The sequence below is a fragment of the Adiantum capillus-veneris genome, chromosome 6 (assembly GCF_014529385.1).
Source record: "Adiantum capillus-veneris isolate H3 chromosome 6, ASM1452938v2, whole genome shotgun sequence".
Taxonomy (NCBI): domain Eukaryota; kingdom Viridiplantae; phylum Streptophyta; class Polypodiopsida; order Polypodiales; family Pteridaceae; genus Adiantum; species Adiantum capillus-veneris.
This window is the reverse complement of record NC_140936.1, coordinates 24,627,398-24,654,535: the sequence shown is the minus strand read 5'-3', so window position 1 is coordinate 24,654,535 and position 27,138 is coordinate 24,627,398. Positions and strand designations below refer to the sequence as shown.

The window sequence follows — 27,138 nt, the reverse complement described above, 5'->3', positions numbered from 1 at the left end:
GCACTAGCATGGAAATTGGAGATGACGAGAAAATGAAGTCAAGAACGATTAGGTGGCCTAATACGGTGATACATCTGATGCAGGTGAGATGTTGTGTGGTGATGTATGATAGAGCTACAAAACCCATCAATAAAGGACATGGTGACCTTGCAATAAGAAGTAGTGTCTCTTTTGGGAAGGGGAGCAACAAGACATGAATGCTTGTAATAAAGATGAGATGATGAGCTATAATCGGGGATTTTCTACACTGAATGAGGATTATGTAGAAGAGAGTGATGTTATGTTGGTTGATTTGACCTTGGATACATGTGCTTTATCATAGTTGAGGGTTGGGTAACAAACAGCCAGAGGTTGCCTATACAGTTATCATAGTTGGGGGTTGGGCAATTGTGTACTAGGCAACTGGCTACAGCTTCCTTTATCATAGTCTACGGTTGAGCAAATGTATAGGCAATTAGCTAGAGGTTGTGATGCAATGGTATTGCGCCATAAGTGCAGTAGGACTGAAGTCCATGTATGCAAGGATGTAATGCTAATGTCATCTTCGAAGGATGTTGGAAGTATAAATACATATACTTCGGTTGTTCTATATAAGAGTCTTGAGAGTGTGATAGGAAAGGAAGTTGAAGTGGTATTTTTCTTTCACGGTGATTTTATGAACTCTCTTGAGGTGTTTCAACATATGGTTGGGCCATATACTTTTATCGATAGTAGATCCTGATTGGAAATGAGTGAGTTTCGGGGTAGGTTGGCATTATGAAGACTTGAGTATGATGTCTTGTGTGGTTTTGTATACAAGTTTCCAACTTTTCAAGTAGTAGACACATTATGTAGATGAAGAAGACGCTAGCGGTAGTGTTTCTGATGTGTTTTCCAATCTCTAAATGGACCTACAAGTGCTTGGAGTGATGGTCTCCTTTACAAAGAGCAATTGATGCAACAACAAGATGATGTGAAATTTGTGACCATCAATACAATGAGCTCCAGCCATGAGATACCTGTTGAGGTAATAAGTTTGAGGAACCCTGCAAAAGTCCTTCAAGTCCCCCCTTATAATGCTCATCAACTAATGGTTATAATAATGACATCTAATAACCATGTTTTGCTTTTGTCTTTTTAAAAAATGTGTGGGAATCCTACCTATAAGTGGTGTGGCAAGTTGTTAACAAAGGTGCATCAAACTTGCCACAACCATTGCCATGCCTACGAAGAAATTATACAGGACCTAAGATCTATTGCTTTCGTTGAGGCTGACGATACCCTCCACATGGCATATGTTGGCTTGTTGTTGGACTTAAGAGCAAATTTAATGTATAGGGCCCACCTCTCATGTGAGACACGAGGCGCTCGCAAATCACTCACCTTGGTCGCACCGGTGCGTGAGAGAGACCTAAGATTCAAGTGTAGAATACTCCAAAGATTCGAGGTGAGCACTAAATAAGACTCGTCATTTTAAGGAGTTTAAATGCCCTCCATTTTTTTTTTTGTTCATATCGGATTTGTGGGATTGAACCAAAAAAATTAAAAATTGAAGCGCTGAAAACAAATCTCGTTGCGCGTGTCTCGACCGTGGTGAGCACGGCATTTCCCGTATTGACTTTTCCAGTTGATATATGGTCAACGTACTCGTTGAACTATTATAGATAGCTTTTTGCTACCTAGCTACACGCTCGACAGAACATGGTCTGCTGCCGACAGAGGATGATTTGCAGACAGAAAAATGAGATCCAGAATAGTGGTAGCCATAGACTTTGGAACAACCTATTCTGGACATGCAGTCCATATTCGAGGGGTCAGCGGATCAGATGATCAGCAGAGCGTGTCCAGGTTCTTCGATTGGCCTGGCGTAAAAGGAATCCACTCTGGATCAAGGCGATACTGCAAGACGATCACAGCCTTGTATTATGAGGGGGATGAAGAGCAGGGTAGGTACGAGCTGCAGTCGTGGGGTTGGCCTGCGCTTGATGATTTCAATGAGGCCTGTAAGCTCGCTCGCAAGGCTCACAACAATGCAGGCTTCATTCCTTTTGACCAGGTCGCCGCAGAGTACAACAATGGGGTCACCCTTTTCCGCCTCGCCGATCCGCTTCTGCGAAGCGATCCAAGTCGCCACATGGCGCAGCAGGCGAGCACAAGCTTCATGCCCAGCAACTCTATAAGCAGTTCAGCGGCAACTCGACGATTTGGGTGCTACGTCACCCAATTCAAACTCGATCTTGTCCTGCCCGCAGCCAAGCGCCAGCAAAAGCTCCCCGGAGATCTGACCACAGAGAGGTTGATCGTTGACTACCTTCGTAGCTTGGTAGAATTCATCATGCAGATGCTGAGACTCACGCACGACAACACGCTACGCAGGGAAGAAGTAGAGTGGTGCATCACGGTGCCATCGATATGGGGAGTGTCGGCAAAGCAGCTGATGACAGCGTGTGCGGAGAAGGCAGGAATGGGGAATATGAGGACCTCGCCGCGGCTGGAGATGATATTGGAGCCCGAGGGGGGATCAGTGTACTGTCAGATGGAGTTGAGGCGGGGGCCAAAGAAGCAGCTTCGGAAGGGGGAGAAGATGATGATAGTGGATATTGGAGGGGGCACCATAGATCTGGTGGTGCAGGCGAAGGCGGAGGAGGAGGAAGAAAGCATAGCAGTGGATGAGGTGGTAGGAAGCTACGGTCAACTTGGAGGGGGCACGTTTGTGGATGCAGCGTTTTTGGAGTTGATTGCGGAGAAGATCGGTAAGGCGGGCTTTGAGCAGACATGCCGGCAGGATCCAGGGGTGCGGATGCGGATCTTGGGCTGGTGGCAGTTGGTGAAGCAAAGCTTCGCGGGAGGCCCAGACGCCCGCTCCATTTCGCTCGATCTGCAGGAATGCCCAGTAATGTGCAATCGGCTGCATCAGGCATGGAAGGAGGAGCAGGCTCGACTTTTCGGCCCTCAGGCGCCTCTGGAAGACGACTGCCTCTGGCTCGAGCCTGACGAGCTGCGCCAGAGAATCTTCGACCCTGAAGTCGACAAAGTCCTGAACCAAATCGACCTCCAGGTACGCTCATTTCGACCATGTCTTATCCCCTTACCCCTCATTAAGCTACACTGAGCCGGGTTGCACCATGGGGGCAAGAATGCTAAAGCGTGGCACTGTGCACATGGTCCCACCCATAGTATGCGATGAAATGCGTTAGGCTATCTATTTTCAAGGAGATCATGAGAGATATGTGGTTGACTATGGTTAGCCTATTTTTAAGGAGAAAGGAGATCATGAGAGATATGTGATTGAGGACGGTTAGCCTATGTTGAAGGAGAGCCTTTCCGTACTTAATTAATAAATAGCTTATTCCCCTCCTTTTTCAAAGTGCTAGTGAGATTTATAAATGTCTTTTATATTTGTGGCGGAAAACATAAACACTAACCCTACTAGTCCATGGTGCGACTGAACGGGCAAAAGATTGTTGTCAGAATTTTGCCTAGGGCCGTCAGATTCTGCCACATCAGCAATCATTGCCAATGATTGCAGGACACATTAGCGTTTGTTAGGATTCTATGTGGATCGTATATCAATAGCAGACTATGTACGTAGTCAGATAGCAGAAGACTAGTCTCAATAGAGCACAGCTTGGCCTCCCTTAGGAAGGGGAATTTATTCAAAGTGAGCATTGAGCCTACACAAGTCTCCCTCCTCGACCCTTTGCTATACCTAAGAAGGCGTATTTATAGCAATCTATGGGCGATGCTAATTGCTTGGCTCCATGACAGCTGTAGTGACTGGCCAACCAAGTCATGCCTTTTTTTGGTTTCGCAAAGCAAACATATAAACTATTATTTTATTAAACCTCTTCAGTTCAAGCAAACCGTGGCTTCGAGTTGGTCCAAGTGTCCTCCCTGAACGTAGGTGTCCACAGTTTGAGTACTCGTAGTTTGCAGTTCAACCTATACTTTTGCTAGCTCAAAAAAATGTTCAATCATTGCATTCGCTTAAGCAACCCCCACAACCGGGTGACGGAATGGATCAACTGCCACATGGACAAAGGAGTGGAGGATATATATCCACCCCCATAGCAGGCCACTCATCTTGACAAAGGGAAAGACATAAGTTGTTGGATTATGGCCTTTGGCTTAAACTTCTTCTACGTCTACAGGTACTACCTTTTGTATAGCCAATAATTTAGTCAATTTGTGAGCATGTGAGGACACATGGCCTACCACACATGGCATAGTGAGTTTCACAAGAGTCCAAAGATCTTTCCAATGACCCTTCAGTTGTAGAAGTCAACTTAGTTTCTATGGAGCCACTCTTAGCTTTTGGAAGATACCATTTGACCCTTGGGAAGATGATGGTGACTCTTGAGAGGTACACTTAGCCATATGTTGCTACTGCTTTAGTGGCCACACATTCAATGTACACATTTTCGGTGTTGTTGGTCATTTCATTATCAGATAATGTTATTTGTTTTCTACCATGTGCATTGTCCAGTTACTCACTATGAATGCTACACTAACCATGCCACCTTAATTCTACCTTTCATAAGACATGCTATTTTTGTGATTATTCAACATGGGTTTCAAAACGCTTTCCATAGTCATTATCTTTCTTTTAATGAAAGGCCAAAAGGAATTAGGGCATGTTGATCTCCATCCAATCATATCATCTTATAGGCTTGTCGCCCATCTTTACGAACTCCTGAACATACATGTTTAATTCACCTTGCATAAGGTTCGTGCTTGCCTTGCCCTTACCCATGTCTTGACATTACTCCCTCTTTGGAGAAACGTTTTGTTCCTCGGAAACAAAAGTGAGATAGATCTTTGTAAGAGCACTATTTTTTCCCCACTTGAGCTATACCATGATAGTCAAAAGTACAATTAGGTTTACGGGGTTGAGTGCAAGGTTCAATGAAGTCAGCAAGAACATTTTAATTGATGAAATTTTTGTTTCTATGTAAGCGTTGTACGTAAACGGCTTAAATAAAAAATTAGATGAAGACAAGAGTGTGTTATGATCACGTATAGAGCTAGAAGAGAGCAAGAGGAGGCGCTCACAATGTACAAGAACTTGGGCTTGATAGTAAGCTTAATATTGATTATAAGACTTAATACTTTATTAAGAGAGCTAGATGCAAGACTTGGATTATATGATTTGAATACAAGACAAGGCTTGATTGCAAGCACAAGACTTGAACATAAGAACTAGAAGAGGGATTTACTCATAGGAAGCTCACAACTGGTGTTGGCAAGATTGAGGGGCTTGTGACCCAAGACCCCTATTTATACTAGTGCTTGAGGAGTTTAGTTGAGGAGGTTAGGAATTTCTAGGTTCTTCTTGAGGAGATTAGAATCTTCTAGAACCTTCTTGATCCTTCTAGTTCTTCTAGAACCTTCTAGATCCTTTTTTAACTTTTTAGAGCTTTCCAAAAACTTCTAGATTCTTCCGGAATCTTCTCCATGCTTCTAGAAACTTCTAGAATCTCCTTGATACTTTTAGAACCTTCTAGAATCTTCTAGATCCTTCTAGATTCTTCTAGAGCCTTCTAGTGATGATGTAGGCGATGATGCAGGCAGTGATTGACTCTCAAGCATCCATGACATTTCCCCCTCCTCTAGCGACGAGTTCCATGAGGAGCAGTAATGTTCCTTGACTGGGGCTTCCATGGATGCTGTTGATGGAACTCTTGGACTTTGAGAAATGCATGCTGAAGATTGTGTGCTGGTTCCTTGGTTCGTTCACTGACATCATAGCCTTTCCAATGCACCAAGTACTGTAACCTACCATGCGAAACTCGAGAATCTAGGACTTTCTTGACCTCATATTCGTCATGTCCTTGAATATCAACCGGAGGAGATGGTTGTAAGGGCTCTTCCTGGGATCTTAGATGTGTGACAAGGTTCTAGGACTGAGACATGAAAGACTGGATGGATTTTCATGGATGAGGACAATCGGAGTTGATAGGTGACTGGATTGACTTGACGGATAATTTTAAACGGGCCAAGCCTTCGATAATCAAGCTTTTGACAGGGATGATATGAACGTAGATCATGCCGGAGGAGCCACACTTTATCCCCTTCTTTGTATTTTGGATACTGCATGCGATGGAGAACTGCACTTTCCTTATACTTGGATTGAGCTTCTTTGATATAAATTGTAAGTTCTTTGTGAATCGCAGATAATTGTTGTGTAAGATGAATAGCAGCTGGATTCTTGACTTGATGGTGTCTGTAGATATCCTGTTTGGGAGGTTGACCATAATTAGCAAAGAATGGAGTGTGACGGGTGGATGCATGAAAACTGTTATTATAGGAGAATTCTGCTAGCTGTAGGAGATTGACGAAATTATCCTAGTGATAATTGATGGTACAACGGAGATACTATTCCAAAACTTGATTTACTCTCTCTGTTTGTCCATCAGTTTGTGGGTGATTGACTGAGGAGAGGTTGATTTGTACTCTGAGTAGCTTTAATAAGCTTTTCCAAAAGCTAGAGATGAAAATTGTGGGCCTCGAGCAGTAACTATGCCATCCGGTAATCCGTGATAACGATAGACTGTAGAAAGAGTTTGGCCGTACCTTAGCCGGTGATGGTTTTAGTGGTTGGAATGAAGTGTGCCATTTTTGTAAACCGATCCACGACTACTAAAATGGAGTCAAATCCTTGTGACAAGGGTAGCTCTACAATGAAATCCATGGAGATGGATGACCATGGCTAGCTTGGAATGGGCAAGGGATGGAGTAACCCATGAGGACGATGACGAGGGGTCTTTGATCTATTGCAAGTGTCACAAGTGCTTACATACTCCTTGACAAGCTTCCACATTTGAGGCCACCAAAAGTCACGGGAGAGAAGCTCAATTGTCCTATTAAACCCTAAATGCCCTACTGATGGAAGATCGTACCGTTTGCTGAAGTACCTCCAAGCGTGTTGGTCCTCGCGGAATATAGTGAAGACCCTTATAGTAAATTAGTCCATCAATTTCTTGAAAGTCCTCATTAACCTCTTGGCCTTGTAGTTGTTCTCTAATCTTCTGAGCAAGTGGGTCTTTGGCAATTTGCGTCTTCACCTTAGAAAGAAAAGTAGAATCTTCAGGAGCTTGGCTCATGGTGGCGCTTAGCTTAAGCTGCTCAGATTTCAAAATCACTGACTCTTGTTGATCAAATGCTGCATCTCCTTCTCTAGGTGCAAGGTAGGATCTTCTTGATAAGGCATCTGACTTACCTTGTTGACGGCTAGGTCTATAAGAGATAAGAAAATCAAACCTTGATAGGATACCACTCCATCTGGATTGGCGATGATTCAAGACACGGGATTCCATGAAGTATTCCAAATTCTTGTGATCTGTATAGACAGTGATCTTATGAGGATCTCCTTCAAGTAGGTTACACCAAGTGTTGAAGGAGTCGATGATTGCTAAGAGCTCTTTGTCATGGATTTCATAATTGATTTCTGCAGCTGAGAACTTGCGAGAATGAAAAGCCACTGGATGTACTCGACCATCCTCTCCTACTTGGGATAGAATAGCACCAAGGGAAAAATCTGAAGCGTCTGCTTCTAGGATGAAAGGCTTTGTAGGATCTGCATGAATTAGAATGGGTGCGGTCATGAAAGCTTGCTTGAGAGTCTGAAATGCTTTTGCAGCCTCTGAGTCCCAGACAAACTTATTATGGCCTGTCAACCTTGTGAGTGCTGTAACCACCTTGGAGTATCCCTGTATAAAGATACGATAAAATTTGCAAATCCGAGGAAATTATTGAACATCTCTTACCGAGGTGGGTGTCTCCCAATCATGGATGGTTTGAACGATGAAAAGATCACTTCTCCAACTTTGCATATAAACCTGATGCACGAATCTTTTCAAGCACTAATCGTACATGATGCTCATGCTCTTCTTGATCCTTGGAAAATATCAAGATATCATTCAAATATGTTGAAGGTGCCGTGGGAAGCGTGTGCGAGTGCAAGTGTGAGAGCAGAGAGAGAGAGAGAGAAACCTGCTTTGGGTGGAGCGCACAACAACGTTATCCTGTTGCAACTCCTTATTCTGTTGTATTGAAGAATAAGTGTATACCTAGTTAAGTTAGTAGATGGGTTAGTAGTAAGTGGGATGTCCGACCAGTTGGCCTGAATCCCAACAAACTCCCACTTGAAGGCCAACGCAGCCCAAGTGACTTGCTATGTACAACCATGAAGCAATCTAGTGGCTTCAACCTATACCCAATATCTTACTGCAATGTGTAAGCCGTTCCAAAGCTAATCCTTTCGTCAAAGCATCTTCTGGGTTATCGTTAGTGTGTATGTTGGCCAAATCAATGAGCTTTTTGACCAAGAAATCTCTCACGAGATGATACTTGACTTCAATGTGTTTTGATTTGGAATGGAACACGGGATTCCTTGCCAATGCAAGAGCACTCTGACTATCACAATATATCACTGGAGTCTCATCAATGCCAAGAGTTTTGGCCAAGCGAGATAACCATATAGCCTCTTTACTTGCATCCGACAATGCAACGTTTCTCTACTTCCGTAGTGGAAGACGACGCACAATCTTGAAGACATGACCTCCAAGATACTGTTGCTCCAGCAAATATGAAGACATAGCCTGATGTAGATGTCCTATTGTCAACACAACCCGCATACTCTGCATCCGCATAACCCACGATGGATGCATCACTGTTCCCGAAGCATAAACACCTGCCGACCGTACCTTTGAGGTACCTAAAAATGTGCTTCACTGCTTCCCAATGCTTGCTGCCAGGATTTGCCATATATCGGCTCACCACTCCCACTGCAAAAGCAATGTCTGGTCTTGTGGCCACCATAGCATACATGAGACTGTCCACTGCTGAAGAGTATGGTACCTTAGCCATTTCAGCTCGCTCAACATCAGATTTGGGTGCATCTTCCTTGTTGAGTTTCAAGAATGCCTGCATTGGGGTACTCAATGATTCCCCCCCCTGCATATTGAAACACTGCAAAACTTTCTCAATGTATGTTTCCTGAGATAACTCAAGAATACGACGTTTGTGATTTCTTCTGATTCGCATGCCTAGAAAGTGTGTAGCATCCCCCAAATCTTTCATTGCAAAATTATTGCTAAGTGTTTTCTTCAAGTTGGCAATTTCCGCAATGGATTTCCCAGCTATAAGCATGTCATCAACATACAAAACTAGAATGATCATCGAGCCATCATCTAGCTTTCTTGTGTACAAGAAGTGATCCTCTTCGCTCCTTTTATATCGTTGAGACCTCATACATGCATCAAATTTATGATACCACTGCCTTGAACCCTGCTTTAAGCCATAAAGTGCCTTTTTGAGCTTACATACTAGCTCCTCACGAGATGCGTTCCTCCTGAACAAACCCTTCAGGCTGCTGCATGTAAGCATCCTCATCGAGATCCCCGCGAAGAAATGTTGTCTTCACATCCATTTGGATAATTTCCATGTCCTCAATCTCTACAAGACCAAGTACGGTTCTAAGCATTGTCATCTTGACCACAGGCAAGAAGATTTCATCAAAATCGACTCCCTTTTGCTGTTTGGACCCTTTGGCTACAAGTCTAGCCTTGTACTTTGGATTTGGATCACTTGAGGTAAATTTCTTCTTGTAATCCCATTTGCAATGTAAAGCTTTCACATCATTTGGAAGTTCTACCAAGTCCCGAGTGTCATTAGCCAGAATTGAGTTATACTCAGATTCCATACCCTGCTCCCACTTCACCACATCATCCGTCATCATGGCTTCTTGGTAGCAGCTTGGCTCACCGCAATCACTCAACAAGATGTAATCAAGAACTGGCTCGAAACACGCAGGTGGACGAGAGACTCTAGTAGACCGTCTCACTCCTTGAACATTGCTATCCGCTCCCTCTGGATCATTGCTAGTGGAAGGTACATCACTAGCCCGCTGAGTTGATTTCACTATCTCCGAGGCAACATCCTCAAAAGTGAATCTCCGAATCTCTATTTCCTTGATAGGTTGTTTATGTATCTTCGACTCATTGAAGATCACATCTGAAATACTAATGACTCAACGAGATTCTGGGTGCCAGAGACAATGTCCCATCTCTCCATCTGCACCATATCCAATGAAAATACATTTGTGTGACTTTGGCTCTAACTTCTATCGAAGTTGTTTAGGCACATGAGCATAAGCTTCACAATCAAAAACACGTAGATGGTCATAGTGGGGCTTACATTTAGACCATAATTCTTCTCGAATCTCATAATTCAATGGCGTACTAGGCGAACGATTTATAATGTGCACTGCGGTCAAGACGGCTTCTGCCCAAAAGCCTTGTGTGAGATTTGCCCTAGAAATCATGGTTGTAACTCTTTCCTGGAATCGTACGATTCATGTGCTCAGCAACTCCATTATGAGCTAGTGTGTATGGTGCAATCAACTGCCTTTTAATCCCCCTTTTAACACAAAAATTTTCAAGCTCATACTCTCCACCATTTTCAGTCCTCAACCTCTTTAGTTTCTTGCCAAACTGATTCACAACGAGTGCTAAAAATTTCTGGAACATATGAAGAAATTGATCCTTATGTTTCAAAGGATATGCCCACACCTTTCGAGTAGAGTCATCTATGAATGTCACAAAATAGCTGCCCCCCCCCCTAGAGATTTGGTTGACATAGGACCACAAACATCACTATGCACTAAATCTAGAGGTTTAGCTCGCTTTTGACCCAATGGTAAGTGCACGGACCTAGTCTATTTTCCATAGATACAATGCTCACAAGAAGGAAAGTCAACATAAGACAAGACAGATAAGTAGCCAAAACGAGTCAGAGTTCTCATTCCTTTTTGGCTAATATGACCTAGCCTGCAATGCCGCAACGCAGTAGACGGTAGCTCGGCTATAGATATGTAATCATGACCAACATCTGACACATGCATGGAATACAAGGTACCATGCTTCTGATGTTGTCAAGGATACTACCTTTCTTGACAAAACCTGTTTGAGTCCCATGTATAAGGCTCTCTAGAAGTGGCTGAATCCTCAAACTCAGAGCCTTGGCAAGAACTTTGTAGGATGAGTTGAGGATGGTGATGGGGCGCCATTGTCGAATCTCATCCAAGGAGCCACCCTCCTTGGGAATGAGGTAGATCAGGTCCTCACTCATGCTGTCAGGCATCACTCATGTGTGCAAAATGTACTGAAAGGCACTATAGAGATCCGGGCCAAGTAGGTCCCAGTACTCTAAGAAAAAAATGGGAGTCAGCCCATCCTCACCTGGACAGCTACCACGGGGGAGGGCCCTAAGCTCCTTAAGCTGAAGTGGCAGCTCAAGCCTCTGACGCATCTCCTCAGTCATAAGACAAGGCATCTGTGCCCAAACCTCCTCCCTGCATGCATCCTGACGCTCTGATTGGGGCTCTGTAGCAGACAGTAACTCACTGTAAAAGTCAGTAGCAACTGCACGCATATCCTCGGGCTTAGAAGCAACTGACCCGTAGGGCCTCCGCCTGACTGACCTTGGCATGCGAATGCCGAGGTCCCACTGCCTCAAAGAAAGCACCAGTCACTGTGTCGCCCACCTGGGTCCACTGAGATGCCTGTCGGTGAAAAACGAACTCATGTCGCCTCTCCTCTGTGCTAACAAGCTCCTGTCAAGCCTGCTGTAGCTGGTCCTCCAACCATGGACTGTCTGGATGTTGCTCTTGCATCCTCTATAACGAAGCAATGCTCCGTCTGGAACGGTTCTCCTCCTCTCTCGCTGTAGCCCGGCAAGCCAAAGACTCCTGGAGAAAGAAATGGCTAATCTAAGCTAATCCTGAGGCCACTCTGTCAGCAGGAGAATCCTGCCTTTCCAAGCTCTCTGTCCAGAGAGCCTCTACTCGCTCTCTGAGTGCAGAGTCCAACAAGACCCTCTATGGGATGCGAAGCATCATGCTCCCACTCCTCTGCATGTCTGCCACTGTGAGGATCACTGGTGCATGGTCCGAGAAGGAAGTCCCTGCCAGAATGCCAACTGTCCCTCCCAAGTCACTGAAGTGGTCACTAGTGTAGAAGTGACCTATCCACGATAGATTCACTCCTCCCACTCTGCGGTTCGAACGAGAGAAGGCAAGACTGTCGAGTGCTGCCAAACATCCGAGACCCTCAGAGTCATACAAAACCTCTCCCAAGCTGCCAACTCAACTCCATGCACAGTTGCATGGCTACCACCAATCCTGTGAGAAGGGTCCTCCAACATGTTGAAGTCCCCTCCTATGCACCAGTGTTCTTTCTGCGGCAGAGACTTAATTATTTGTGACCAAAACTTTGCTCGAGCACTCACAACATTGGGCGCATAGATGTTCAGGAAGCCCACAAGGTAACCCTGAACCTGCATAGTAATCCACTGAGCCCTGCCTTGCACAATAATCCCTCTGCCCACAATGGCATGCTGCAAAGAGTCCACAATAGTCATACATACCCCACCTTGGATGCCTCCAGGTCCAAACGGAGCTTACCAAAAAGTGTCATATCGTCCACGCAAGAGCTGACCACAACATCTAATGCGGCTCTCACACAGATGGTGCTCCTGAAGCATAAGGAGATCAATCTCTCCTCCCACAAGGCAGCGCTGAAGCTCTTGACGCAGTCGGCCCCGCTGACGCTGAAAATGGGGCCCGCCTAGTCCCTGCACGTTCCATGAGACTCTCCTCATGGGGAACGAGAGAGAACAGATGCTGTCACAGCAACTAGACGGGCTATCTTTGAGGCTGGCTTGGATGGGGAGTAATATGCATCCAAACTTCCTCTAGATAGGCGTGACTGAAACGAGTGTCAAGCCCAAGCCCAAGCAGTGCGAGCCGTACGTAAAGCAACCTCCTATGTCACGAGTCCTCATGAATGTATACATAGCATGGCAAGCACTATGTATCGGCAAAGAAGTAAACCGCAATGTGTCTACATCCTGCTGTATCTAGAGGTGTCACTGCAAACTTGGCCAATGGCCACAAAGTCTGAAGCATGTTTGTAACTCCTAGTTCTCCCATAAGGTGAGAGAACCCTAGGACCTATGTATGCAACCATCCCAACACTGAGTCGAGAGTCCACTAAGTCTGGTCCCTGTCGTAAAGGGGAAAGGAGAAGCCAACTGCTGAGTCCCAGGCCTCTTTCCCCCTAGCTGCAAGGAACAGAACATGGACCCTGAAGCAGGTTGCCTCATGGTTTGCTGAGGGGTCACCGAGAAAATGGGTAAAGTCGTAGTTGAAGAAGTCCCATCAGTGCCGGATGTCAATGCTCGTCAGATCACGAGGGATAGCTGTAAGGGGAGACGTCTATACCTGTAGAGGGGGCAATAAGAAAGGTTGTCCCTCTCTCGCGAAGCGACTCGTGGCAAAGGCATTTCCAAGAGATATCGTAGCAGCCAGAGAAGGCCCTGCCCCCTGGGTCGACTGTGGAATTGAAGTGGGAGGGGGGCGAGAAGGAGCAGGGGGGAGCAGTGGAGAAGAGGGTCGGGGAAGCGGCAGAGGTAGAGGGGCGGGGGGAAGAGGCAAAGGTAGAGGGGTGGGAGGATGATGAGGAGGGGGGGAACTTTGGGGGGGGAGGGGTTGTCAAATGTGAAGCTGGGGTGGGGGCTCAAATAGGGACCTCATCCTGCTCAAGAGGACAAACCGGTTCCCCATGGGAACTCACTACTGTCGAGTAGGCACCTGAGGACCACTCTGAGTGCCAGGCTGTCGTTGTGGCCCCTATCGTCCTCGACCACGGGCCTGCTGCCATCCCTCCTCCGCTGGAGCCCTAGGCTCAGAGGGTGGATCCACATGTGTGCGTTGTACCTCTGTCTCTGTTTGTTGGCCAGCCTTTGCCGACTGGGGCTCAGTCTGTGGTGTAGGTCGAGGCCTCCTCCATGGACAGGCCTTTGCTAGATGGCCCATCTGTCGACAAATGAAGCACTGGTTCGGGAGGCCCGAATACTCCACACTCTCTCTAAACCAACCCCCACTCACCCGAGGCAGAAGAATAAACTTCGGGAGCGTCTGAGTGTCTCTGACCAAAACGCGAACTGAGGGAATGCCAGCCACCTTGGCAGCTACTGAGGCTGCCGTGCGATGTGTCTCCAGGACAGTCCCAATAGCTAAGCCGATCCTGGACAAAAGTGGTAAGTACTCCCTCCGCAAACCCGAAAAGCAGACGGAGATGGGGATGTCTGCCTCCTCTACCAGAACATTCGAAGTAGGGTCAAAACCATGTCTCCACTGTCGAAAGTGGGCTCGAGCTGCTCGGATGGTCAAAGGACTCATGGCGATGACCTTGGACGCCATCTTGGAGGTCTCAAACTCGATCTGATAGTAAACTCGTCTGAGTATCTATACGTCCAAGATCTTGCCCACCTCTGCGAGAAGGTGGGCCCAGAGAAGGTCACGTAGCTCTCCTCTGCTAGGTCGGGTGCCAAGAATCTTGCAGATGACAGAAGTCGCTTGCAAGCACTCTACCTTTGTGGCTAGGCTCACTTGCTCTGCGGTGAAAGAGCAAGTCCAATGGTGGGCTCAGCGGGGTCGGACGAGGGGGCTTCGGAGGAGTCCCTCTAGGGCATAGCATGAGCCTCCATTTGTGTCTGCTCTGAAGGAAAAGGGAGGGCAAGAAGGCTAACGCTTTCACTTCCTTAACATTGAAAACATAGTTTTTCTTTTTTTGCTTCTTAAACTCTTCTATAGAGAGAGGCCCTCTATACCCCTTGGATTTCTTGGAAGTCTCTGAATTGGGTACTATAAATTTTTTTATTGTACCCATGTTGTGTACATGTATTAGCATGTGTAGTGTTAGGCACGTGAGTACTGTGATGTGTTATCATCAGGATCATCGTGGATATGAGCCTGCACTATGGCCTCCTCAAGTGTCTTAGGATCTTGAGTCTTAATATGATTCTTAAGATCTGGTGTCAGACTATGGATAAACCCACGCATTTATTGAAGTATCTAACCCCTCTAGCTTGAGAATGAAATCCCGAAAGTGGGAGATATATTCCAATAGTGTATTATGTTGTTGCATGGAACACTTATCCCAAGTTGACCGATTTCTGTCAGCTTCATTCATGGGCAGAAACTCCTTTCTAAATACAACCTCAAAGCCTGCCCAAGTCTGTTGTATGATGTCCTTGTCCTTGAGAGACATCCACCATTTAAAGGCCTTGCCTTCTAATGTCAGACTTGTTTGCAGTGCCCTGATTGCATCTAGAGTATGTCGCACATCATGAATCCTATCTCACTTACTGAGAAAGATATGAGAACCCTCCTCCTTATCGCCCTTTATATAGCCCTTAGCCTTTTAGGGTAGACTTGTCTGCAGTGCCCTGATTGCATCGAGAGTATGTCGTAGATCGTGAATCCTATCCCTCTTACTGAGAAAGATATGAGAACCCTCCTCCTTATTGCCCTTTATATAGCCCTTATCCTTTTATGGCTCCTTGCCCACCTTAGCAGTCGGCCCAAGGTTGCCCTAGGCATGACAATGCAAGTGTCCACAAGTGGTTTCTGTTTCATGCTCGGAAGTTCATGCATATCATGGTTGAGGAAGAAGCAACCTAATATGGCTACTTCCAGTTGTGAGGCTGAGTACAAGGAATTCTTTACGAGTACGGCTGAGTATGTATGGCTCATTCGCCTTATGGATGATTTGGGTTTTGGATAGGACACTTCCAACATCATCTACATTGACAGTCAGAGCGCATTGGCAGCTGCAAGGAACCCAGTTTTTCATGCTCGCACAAAGAACATCAAGGTGCATTATGACTATGTCAGGGAGAGACTCTCAGCATGAGAGATCAGCTTGGCTTATGTGCCAACACAAGACAACCTTGCAACTTTTTCACAAAGGCGTTGTCTTGTGAGAAGTTTGAAGAATTCCACAAAGCTTTGGGCTTACTCCCCTTTGTGGACTGATCATGTCCTCAAGACATGTCATTTTCCTATATAATAAGTGCCATCTTTCGTTCACTACATCACTCCTAGGAGGGATTTGTTACCAAACATATGTGGTAGTAATGTGTGTGAACACACTTAGGACTGTCGGGGCATTTTTTCCCTCACTAGGAGGTTTTTTCCCCGTGAATTGTATATACGTCCATCACTGTAGGGCTAACTTATCTTTCCATTATATGCATTAAGAAATACTACTTTATGTACCTTCTTCATCTTCTCCAAGCTGTGTGTTTTTCCCTTCACCCTATTTCCAACACACCCTAAGGCCAAGCAATTTGTCCTAACAAGTGCATGCGTAATGGCTTCAAAGCCTTCTTATGCTTGTGAAAAAATTTCTACAAAAGTAAAATAAATAGGAAATTTAAACTTCAATGTTATTAATGTTATTGTGCTTACCGAACTCTGAAAACCTCTCGAAGACCATTTCCATAACTTGCAAGATATCTACACCTCTCGAAGACCATTTCCATTTGGAAGTTGTAGGAACATCTCTACATGATGCTTGCGTGTTTCATAGCCTTGCATTTGTTTCTTTCCATGGTTTATCACTTTCTTTGCACGACTTGCTCACATTCCAAAATTTGAGCCTCAAAATTGGCTCAAATCTATGGTTGTAGACCTTCGATCGTGTGCAAGGAGACGGTTCCCAATGTCTTGAAATTTAGCACTTTCCATATTGTGCTACGCAATCCTCAAATCTTAGACAAATAGAGAATCTCTTTGCATAACCCCTCACCCAAAATTCCAAAGCTTCACTTTTGCAATTTCTACATAGGAGAATTTTTTAAAGTCTTGTGTTTTTTGTGGCTTATGGCATCGTCTGTGCTTGCATGCTTGTCAAAGCTTTGATGCTTCAAAACCTTCAAGAGATAAGGTTGTGAGAGAATTCCCTTTGGGACTAACCACTTGGTGCTCTGGGGTACTTGGGCACCCAACCCAAAAGAACATGTGAAAGTGTAAGCTCTCTCCCATGGCGGTAGCAAGTAGCGCGCGCGCGAGAGAGAGAGAGAGAGAGAGAGAGAGAGAGAGAGAGAGAGAGAGACTTGTTGGCAACCGCTACAGGTAGTAATTAAAGACGATGATGAAGCAAATAACACTCCATAGGCCCTTGCATAACCATCAAGGTCTTCAGTTCTCTATTTTGTGACGGTCAATGCCTAGGGTGCGTCCCCCCTTGGCCTTACCCTTGGCGTGACACTGGAAAAGCCACATATATATCCATGTTCCTCCTGCTTGTAATTAGAAATGCAACAAGCTGCTACCTTCACTGATCGCTATTTGCTAGAAAGAGCTATTGAAACAATAAAATTCCTTTGGTATGTATACTTTAATGCCAAACTAATGGTTTTCCTAATGGCTTAAAATAAAAGGTTATTCAACCATCTCTATTTATATGCATACAAAAATTCTTTTGACTTTCCACCTCAGTGGTCATTTCATTTCCTAAATTCACCCTTCACTTATGCACTCAAGATATTTTGAAAGGACTTTTAATTTTCTGGGATCAGGGAGACCTACTTCGATGCCAAACTCTAAAATCTCTACATAACAAAAATAGAATTGTGGATACTACTTGTAGTCACACTTGGAAAGTATGCATCGAAGGTGCATGGATCAAAGTGTTCCCAAGATGGTGAGCTAAGCTCAACTCAAGCTACTCCTACCTCTCTAGAGTGTCTCTAGAGCTAAGCTCAACTCAAGCTACTCCTACCTCTCTAGAGTGTCTCAAATTCCTTTAGTCTTCCTCCCTTCCACCATTTTCCACAATTTCTAATTAAAATCTTCCCTCCTTTGTGCACTGTCCCTTGAGTCCTACTCACATTCTTTTTATATTGCTCATTAGCTTGCATTGGATAACTATATGTATCTTTTTTGGCTTTCTAAAAGAAGCTTACTGTTGAGTTGGGTTAGACATACTTTCATTGTTTTCAGTGCCATGATGGAGACTTACCTTAAATGTTATTCTCATTTTAACATATACAATGAATCTTTCTATTTCACTTTTACTTACATGGCTTGACTTCACTTGCATTCTATTCTTTTAGAATACTAAAGTGAAACTTCACCTTGCATAATTCTAGTAAATTCTATACATATACATACATACATACATATCTTTATTTATTTTACACACACACACACACACACACACACACATATATATATATACACACACGCACTAAATGACCAAACCATGGTAAAGGGAAGAAAACATGGTGAAATATGTGAGAACTTAGTTCAAAAATCTTGCAAATTCAAAAATTCGACTATTATTTTCGGTTTGCTTCTTTGCAAGGAGGAAACTTAGTCCCTCAATAAAAGATATATTCCTGAATAATGCTTTACCTTATATAATTCTAGTTAAACTCAACCTAATGATTTTATCATTTTCTTATTGTTTTAGAAAGCCACCGTGACCCTTTCACTTGTTTTAATATGAAGTGCAGTGATTGCATTTAACATTCATATGCAAGTACCTTTAATGAGGTAGTTTGTCTTATATATGCCATCGCCTCGCTTGTGGCTTGGACCTCCCAAGTAAATCACGTGAGCTCAAAATTGGGGTATTTATTTGGTACTTTTAAATTTTTTAACAAAACTACCCATATGTTTCTTAAGGATAATTATTTTGTTCCCATGTAGGATTTAGTAGAGAGTCTCTTTTAGCCTTTTAACACATGTGATATCTTAAAGATGAACTTCTAAAGTAGTGTCTTAAATATTGTAAATACTATATCGTGTAATTTCTTGCCATTAAAATTCTATGATTTTGTATCAAGACAAAAAAAAACAGAGATACAATTGCATGAGGGATGGACTTAATTAAATACTAAATAGTCTATGGCAAGATGGCATAGAGCAATGCAAATTAATCATCTATGGGAGGCACAAGAGAGACTAAGGTATAAATCTTCGAAACCCAAAGCCAACACCCTAAAAACTTTCCTAGCTATAAATTGAGACATAAGAGTGTGGGGTACTAGAAACAAGCTTCAATGTTGCTAGTTTGTTATAGAAGACACGGGGTCCTATAACTCCCATTGTCAAATGGAGACTATTCGAGCTTCATACCATTGTGAGTTTTGTAGTTAATGACCCTTGAAAATGAAGATCTAGTCGATCCTATCGCTATGGTTAGACAATCTAGAAGTAACACATGACCCTTGTAGATGTAGATCTGGTTAATCCTAGCTCTATAGATAGACAACTTATTGTGTTTGGAAGTAGATAAATCAAAAGGAGAATTAGCAAGGGATGTTGTAAAATCAAGAGGGATTAGAAACTAAAAGTTGTATTTGATTCTTCTTTTCCTAGTTATCCATAAGGAGCATCCTTTATTTCCATTTCATATAGCTGGCTTGCAATCAACCAAGCATTCAACATAGTCCCCTGAAGGGAACTATTGCTAGGACATGGGTAGAAGTTATTGTAAGTAACATTTTGTATCACCTTCATACTTGATTTATTGTCAAGGAAAGAAAAATAAAATCAATGTGTCTTTTTCATGAGATTTATATCTAGAGAAAATTTATTAGCATCTCTATATTTTTAGTTTGGGCTTGAATGCACACTACCTTGTGAAGGATTAGCCAATATCAAAAGGATTTCTTTGGCTATAGCAAGATAGTTTAGATAGAACAAAGCTTTTAAGAGTGTTTCTCCAAATTTAGTTAAGAGTACACTAGAGAGGATTGGGATTGGGTAGCTATTGCATTCAGTAATAGAAAAGAAGTACAACACTTCACCAAAGTGGAAAAGGGTTCTTATGTGGCTAGGTGTTCTTTAAAGGAGGCCGTTTAAGATCTTTGAATAAGAGGAGTGGTTTGAGCAGCCTCATTTTTTGCTTATGCAATGCCATGGTCACTAGAGTTCTACCTAGAGGATGATATAATACACTTTTGCACACTCTATGTTTTGTTCAAAAGACTCCTAATCCAGTTGCACGATCACATTCAAGCCATTGACTTGGAAATGGGCCGTATGGTGTTTCTCCGTAAGCTGCAGAGGATGAGATCTAGAATTAGATACCACGATTTGCATTTTGTGGAGCATGGATAGACCCAGACCACAATTTGTGGATCTATACATGGGAAGCTTTAGTGCTTTTTGGTAGGACTTGGCTTTGCTTCATTCCCCAATCCATGCTACAAATGTCACAAGATTGGTCATTATGCTAGGAACTGCCCTATGGCTGGGATTGGCATTAAACCCATCATTGGTCAAAAACACGTGGAAGCGGATTGATAGAGATCTCAAGGTGATCGAGAATTCTAGCATTCCCTTGGAGAAAGGGAGGGTCAAGGATGTGGTGGAAGATGGAGTCATTAAGGAAGATAGCCCACTTACGACAAAAAAGGAGGAGGAGAAAAACACTGAAGAATCCTTGCTTGACGCCTTGTCAAATATGAAACCCAAATGCGACCCAATACAGGTTCCGTTACTCCTAGACACAAGATTGAAGAGCAACGTAAGCTGGAAGGGTCATTGCATGAGGGATTGACAGTTGAGAAAACTCAAATGCAAGATGACTTTGTTGACGCCCCTCAAGGGAAGAATCTCAATCGCCTGAGTCATATTGCAAGAGTCCCTAGTTTTTCTACAAGTATTAGTTTGGTCAGTAGGAAGAAGAAAAAGAAGTAGCATCTTTCTTGTTTTTTTAATACAAATATCCCACATAATGTGGGAATTGCAAAAGAAAAAAAGTACCTTAGAGAGGATATTGGATTGTGCTCTAGCCTAGGGATTTACGTAGTATAGAGTAATGAAACCTCTCCACTCTAAGGGCCTTAGATCAATATTCCAAGTATCTTCAACTACAAACGTATGTTTTCTAGCTCACTATGGAAGGTTGAATCCACTATTGCAAGATATTCGTAAAATAACTAAAGAAATTGGAGAGAATATTGGTAGAGCAAGGTAAAGCTACTTACTTCTCTTGACCATCAAGTATAAACACAAGTATCTAACCATTCGCCACCAATATATCCCACCATTATAAGGGAGTCTAAAGACTTTACACCCAAACACTGAATGGGGATTCCCATGGTCTTGGTACAAGCGTTTGTAAAAGCATCAAAAGGAAGTGATTATACATGTGTCTATCATAGCATTGAGATGGGGATAGCTATCACAATTGCTAGCCTCTCATATCCATAATTACTATTGCACATATCGATGCCAATAATCTAGTAGACAACGAGCCATTTCCTCAAAAACATGCATAAAAAACATCGATATAATTGCAAACCGTAGAGATTAGGCAAAAAAATTCCAAAAAGTTTTTTGCATTGCTTACTAGTTGTACAACACATATTTGAGTGTGCCAATGAAAAAATAGAAAATCATATCAATATAGAGCCAAATTTTTATTGAAAAATTGGAGGTGCATCCCCAATAAGTACATATATGGATAGATACACAGAAACTATAGGTAAGCACTCTAGCATGCTACTCTAGTGACAACAACTCCTCTTGTAATAGCCAGATTTCAAATGGGGTTTCCAAATAAAAAGGAGAGAACAAACAAATTTTTCTTTTAAGAAAAGAAAGAAAAAACACAAAACAACATCAACGTAAACTTTGTTCAAAGTTTGTGTAGCTTATGGATCTAGCTTGAAATTTCAAATTCTCGATCAATGCATGGAGACCTATATTTGCACCATAACTGCAATCGAGCCTTGCGGGACCCCTTCGAGTGATGGCCCACTATTAGAACTTAGAAGCAATAAACACAACATAAAGATTAGAACAAGCAGTTACAAATAAAATATATTTAACTATAAAAGAAATAGAGAAACACTTACAAAAGAATCGTGAAATATCACCCAAACTTCACTACCAACGTGATGAAAACTTTCCACCTCCACTTGCACCCTAGTGGCCTTTCTCTACTAGCTCAACTAGTTAGGAAAGTTGTAATACACGGGCTTGATGTGCTTCAAATCTTCTTTTCAAGAAAGGGATGCTTTCCCCATTTGTTCTTGTGTGCTTTATGAACATCCAACCATTTGTGATTACAGAACTTGTATGCATCCTTGTGTGCATCCATTTATTAGAGAAGAGATCCTCTACTCCTCCAACCATGGGAAATGTGGCATTAAGGAGCTCTATGACATAGTACTTCAAAACATCACCAAGATTCTTTCATTTTTTCATGAAGTGATGGCATAATATCTACATGCAAAGCTGATGCATTCCAATATTGACTTTTTTCCTTTTTTATCTACGTGTATCTGATCGATAGACCTATCTATGGTGTAATAGTACCCCTGTGCTGCTAATCATAGTAAAATTAAGGGGTAACCATAGGTTTCTAGATAGAAGTATCCTATGGGGTAAAGCTAGGGCTCTTCTACAATGTGAAGCAAGGGGTAAAAGTTGACCAGTAGACCTATCTATGGTGAAAGAGTACCCCTGCCTACTGATCAGAGTAAAATTGAGGGATAATCATAGGTGTCTAGATATAAGTATCCTACAGTGTGAAGCTAGGGTAATCATAGGTGTCTAGATAGAAGCATCCTATGGTGTGAAGCTAGGGGTCTCCTACAATGTAAAGCTAGAGGTATAATATGCAGCAAAGTGATAGGTGTCAAGCAGGGTATCATATAGTGTGAAGGGAGGGGTCATGCAATGTGAAGTGAGAAGGATATGGTTGTTGAAAAGAAACTAGAGTGGATGGTGAAAATGTGGTAGATGTTGGCATGGCAAGGGTGTCATAGGTGGTAGAAAAAGATGCAATTAAGACAAGAATTAGCCTTCGATATTGTAAACACCTCAACTCCAATCTAGAACACCTACAATGCCACATACATGAAAAAGGAACCTATGGTGAAGAGAGATTACTGAAGTAAAGAGACACAAGACATCTAGAGAGAGAGAGAGAGAGAGAGAGAGAGAGAGAGAGAGAGAGAGAGATCTGGGAAAGGCTCTCCATGTTGATAACAATTTCTCATACAAGTGAACAAGGTTGTTCTAGCATAGATATGACATGCTCAATGGATACACTTGACACAACTCCTATTAACACTGCTAGTTTCTCCTGCGTGCGATACCACTGACACAGTCTCTACATGGAGAACACCAAATTGAATCTCCCCAAACAACAAGGTGAAGAGAGAGAAAACAAGCCTCAAGGCTTCCATTGTATGGCTTCTCTATCTAGGAAAAGGAATCTTCTACTCTCCTAGGCCTACATCATAGATGACCTACCTCTACATGTGATCACCCACCCATAATATACCGTGAGGAGATGGTGTCTCTAAAGTGTTGCTCCATAATCAAAATTGGGAGGAAAGCACAAGTTGCACCCAAAAACAATGAGATGGGTTACATCCCTAAAACGTTAGGGAGTGCCCTTGGGGGGTTCACCTCTTACACATGTAAGTTACCACATGAGTTCAAATGAATGGGTTTTTTAATTGCCAAAATCTGAAAATTTTAAAAGATTTATTTTAATAGAATGGATTTTGTAATTGATTCTAGAAAAAAATCAATAACTTTTTGAAGAAAAAGGGCTCATTTTAGTACCTTTAGCATGTAAGTAAAAGTTTTTTCTAATACCCTTTGAACGCACGTTATATGACTAGTTTCTTAAAGGTGCAACCCCTGAGGGGGTGCCCTCCCGATGGGCTTACCTAAATGTTGGGATGCGGGTTTTTATTGCATCTCTTGTGTGAACAATCTCTTCCACCTAGAAAAGTCATGTGTCAATAGCCCATGTGAAGAACCCCTTGCAAGCCATGTATAAAGACTAGCCACTTGTGTTTGTGTATAGCCACATATTTTTTGTGTATAGGCAACCACATTTTATACCCATGTGTCAAAAGACCGTCTCTTTGTATAAGCCTATATAAAGGCACATTATACTGAATAAAGATGTAAGTCTATTTTTACAACTATACTCTATTGTAATGTGTGCTCAATTTCGATCCTGGAGCTAACTCTATTATACTCATGCTTATGCCATGAATGGCACACTAACCCATCCACCTTAACCTTACAACTGGTATCAAAGCGGTTAGCTAGATTAATATCTTCTAATCTAATTATATCTTAGGTGTTTCACATTCTTCTATGCTAGATTGCATTGGCGCTCTCTCTCTAAACCATTGCAATTACTAATCAAACTTCCATGCATTGCATAATAGAATTACCATTGATCTATTTTGCTAATTGCTCTTGTTTATGGGAATGTTCTTGGTGTATACCTTGGGCCACTACCCTTGCTAAATTAGTCACAATAGATGTGTGATTAATTAATTAGCTTATTTGCATGTTTAAGCTCTACAATAGAGAAAGTTAGCCATAAATATCCTACTAGCTTCGTGTGTGAGCCTATACCCTGATATTTTGTGTGCCTACACCCTTTGTGTCTAGGGGAGGCAGATTTGTGTTCAAGGGGAGGCTTGTGTTTTGTGTGTCTCACCCTACTGTGTTCTGAGGGGAGGATTGTGTGAGTGATATGCAATCAAAACCCACACAGGGGAGGATTTTTGGGATGCGGGCTTTTGTTGCATCTCTTGTGTGAACAATCTCTTCCACCTATAAAAGTCGTGTGGAAATGTCCCATGTGAAGAACCCCTTACAAACCATGTGTAAAGACTAGCCACTTGTGTTTGTGCATAGACAACCACATATTGTTTGTGCATAGGCAACGACATTTTATACCCATGTGTTAAAATATGGTGAATAAAGATGTAAGTCTATTTTTGCAACTATACTCTATTGTAATTTGTGCTCAATTTCAAGCCATGAGCTAACTCTATTCTAATCATGCTTATGCCATGAATGGCACACTAACCCATTGTAACATTTAATGGCCTAGTAACTTGTGTGTAGCAGAAAATAGCATAAACATAGTGAGAATTTCATTAGAATAGATCCCTAATGAGCATAGCAAGAGTGCTTGGATGGAGAGAGCAATAGAAAGCATAACAACTAGTTAGATAGGCATGAAAAATACTTCAAAAGAGAGAGAAATTAAGCTACTGACAACAGTTGAGGACCGGATTTAGCCCTTCCCCCCTCCAAAAGGCTTTGTATTATAGGTTTCCCCCATCAAGGGAGACAGTTTACAACACAATACTTTGTGTTCCTTCAATAACTTGTTGGTGCAATGAAGATGCAAGCTTCAATCACCATGCACACACTTATAAAACATAACATCAATTCCCTCACGGTATCACATTCAAGACCTCACACACCTTTGAAGATGGTGATAGCCTTAGCATAGCTTAGTAATTAGCATGGTAGAGGAGATGAGCATGCATTGAAGCTTGTATCTTGGTTGGATTTGCATCACAAAGACAAGAGTTGTGGGTGTAGGCCTCCCTTCTCACAAGGTTGGAGTAGGTGATGAGCTCTCCATTAAAGCTTGAGAAGGAAAAAGAGAGTCTTCTTTGCTTCACACATGAGATTGTGTGAGTGTGTGCGTGATAATGCCTTGCCAAAATCAGCCCCCCCTCTCTCTTGGTCGACCCCTCATGATTTTTACTCATGGTGGCACCCCGTTGGACCTTGCAAAGCTTAGCCAATGATAATTGAGAAGCATAAGTGATAGCTTGTGACATGTGTCCCCCTTTCCCCTTTTGTGAGAGATTTAGGTAATTAAATAATGCAATTAAACTCTCATTGGACCCCTTAGCCTTATGGCCAATAGGAATCAGGCAAGCCATTGGTCTGCTGAATTCTCATTGGACCCCTTGAGAGGCTGTCCAATAGTCTTCTTGAGAGCTTAATTTTGATCGGTTCTTTTATCAAGCGTCTTTAAATGAATTAATCTAAATATACTCTATCTTAATTCTCATTGGTCCACCTTTATGGCCATCCAATAGGAATTGAATGCATCTTGGGGGAACCTGACATGTGTCCATTATGCCCTTTGTGTAAAGGGAAGCCTTTGTGTGTGTATGTGTATTCTCTCACCTCACTCTCTCACTTCCCCTACCTTTAAGGATCGCCCCCTCCTCTTTAGGAGTCTTTGAAGACTTTGTGTACACTACCAAACATCAAATTTTCCTAAGCAATGACCATCGGACTTAACCTTTGAATGAACCTTAGCATTTTGGAAGTCCCAATGGGCTGAAGATTAGGTCTTTGAAGCTCGTTGCTTGCACATTGCTCTTCTGCAGAGGGTCCCCCTTTGGATCCCTACTGTGACCAGTCTGCTGGCCTTACCAATAATCTAGCTTTTTCTCCCCTGGTACTTCCCCATATTAAATGATCAGTTCAACATGAGAAAATCATTTAGGATAATTAGATATTAGTTATTATGACATTACCTCTCTCTTGAAATCATAGTCGTCCTCGACTATGGGGTAGAGAAGATAAAGCCTATTCATTAGTCCTTTTTCTAGCGGGTAGAGGATCTCTATCTTACCCTACGGCATCGTTCCAGAATGGATGACTAATCTAGCTGGTGCTTGAGAGCCTAAGATTCCGCAAGCATCTCTGTGCATTAGTCCTATCAATATTCCATAGTAGAGTGACAAGCTCTACTTGGTGTTTGGAAGACGTTGTCTCCGCAAACTTGATCTAAGCATGCATACTAAACATTTGTGCACAACAAAGAAAAAGAGAGTCTTATAAGACAAAAAACTTTGTTCATTTTAAACATTTGTACATTTCTTACTCTAGGGAAGCATTGTAAGCATTGAAAAGGTTTGGTTATCCTTTAATTGTATCCCTTGCATCCATCTAGCATCTTCAAAAGTATAGTTCTTATAAGATACCATCAAATAATCTTACCGCCTCTCAATACCTTGTCTTCATGTCGGAGAATGGACTCGGGGTGGAGCACCTCTTCTTGGTCCTCGATCTCTGGTGGGTCTTCAATAGTTGGTTCTTGAGGTGGCTCTCCTTTGTAAGGCTTCAGTAGGCTCACATGAAAATCATTGTGTATGAGCCAATGACTAGGCAACTTGAGTTGATAGGCCATCTCATTGATTGTCTAAGAATCACTAAGGGACCATAGTACCTTTTTGCTAACTTAGCATAGTACTTTTGGTGTCCCGTAGGATTCTGGCCCGTCGTGTGCCTTAATCGAGCCTTGGGGAATTTAAGCAAGACCCAATTATTTTCTTTAAAGTCTTGGGCTCTTCTGTGCTTATCACTAGCAGCCTTTTGCCTTTGCTGTGCGCGATAGAGATAGCATCCTTAATCTTTTGGAAAGATTCTTGTAGGTCTTGGCTATACTCATCTGTAGCAAAGATCTTCCCGTGTACCTTAAGTAGCAGGGGACT

General features: G+C 42.8%; 1 protein-coding gene across 1 annotated transcript in view; it reads left to right on the top strand.

Annotated features, from left to right (window-relative positions):
* Positions 1–1,637: 1,637 nt before the first annotated feature.
* Positions 1,638–27,138, top strand: part of LOC147455270 (uncharacterized) — a 41,123-nt gene continuing 15,622 nt past the window's right edge. The window contains exon 1 of the mRNA XM_086514092.1: positions 1,638–3,037. Coding sequence (XP_086370218.1) covers positions 1,721–3,037 — 1,317 coding nt within the window. The 5' untranslated portion in view covers positions 1,638–1,720. The remainder of the gene's footprint in view (positions 3,038–27,138) is intronic.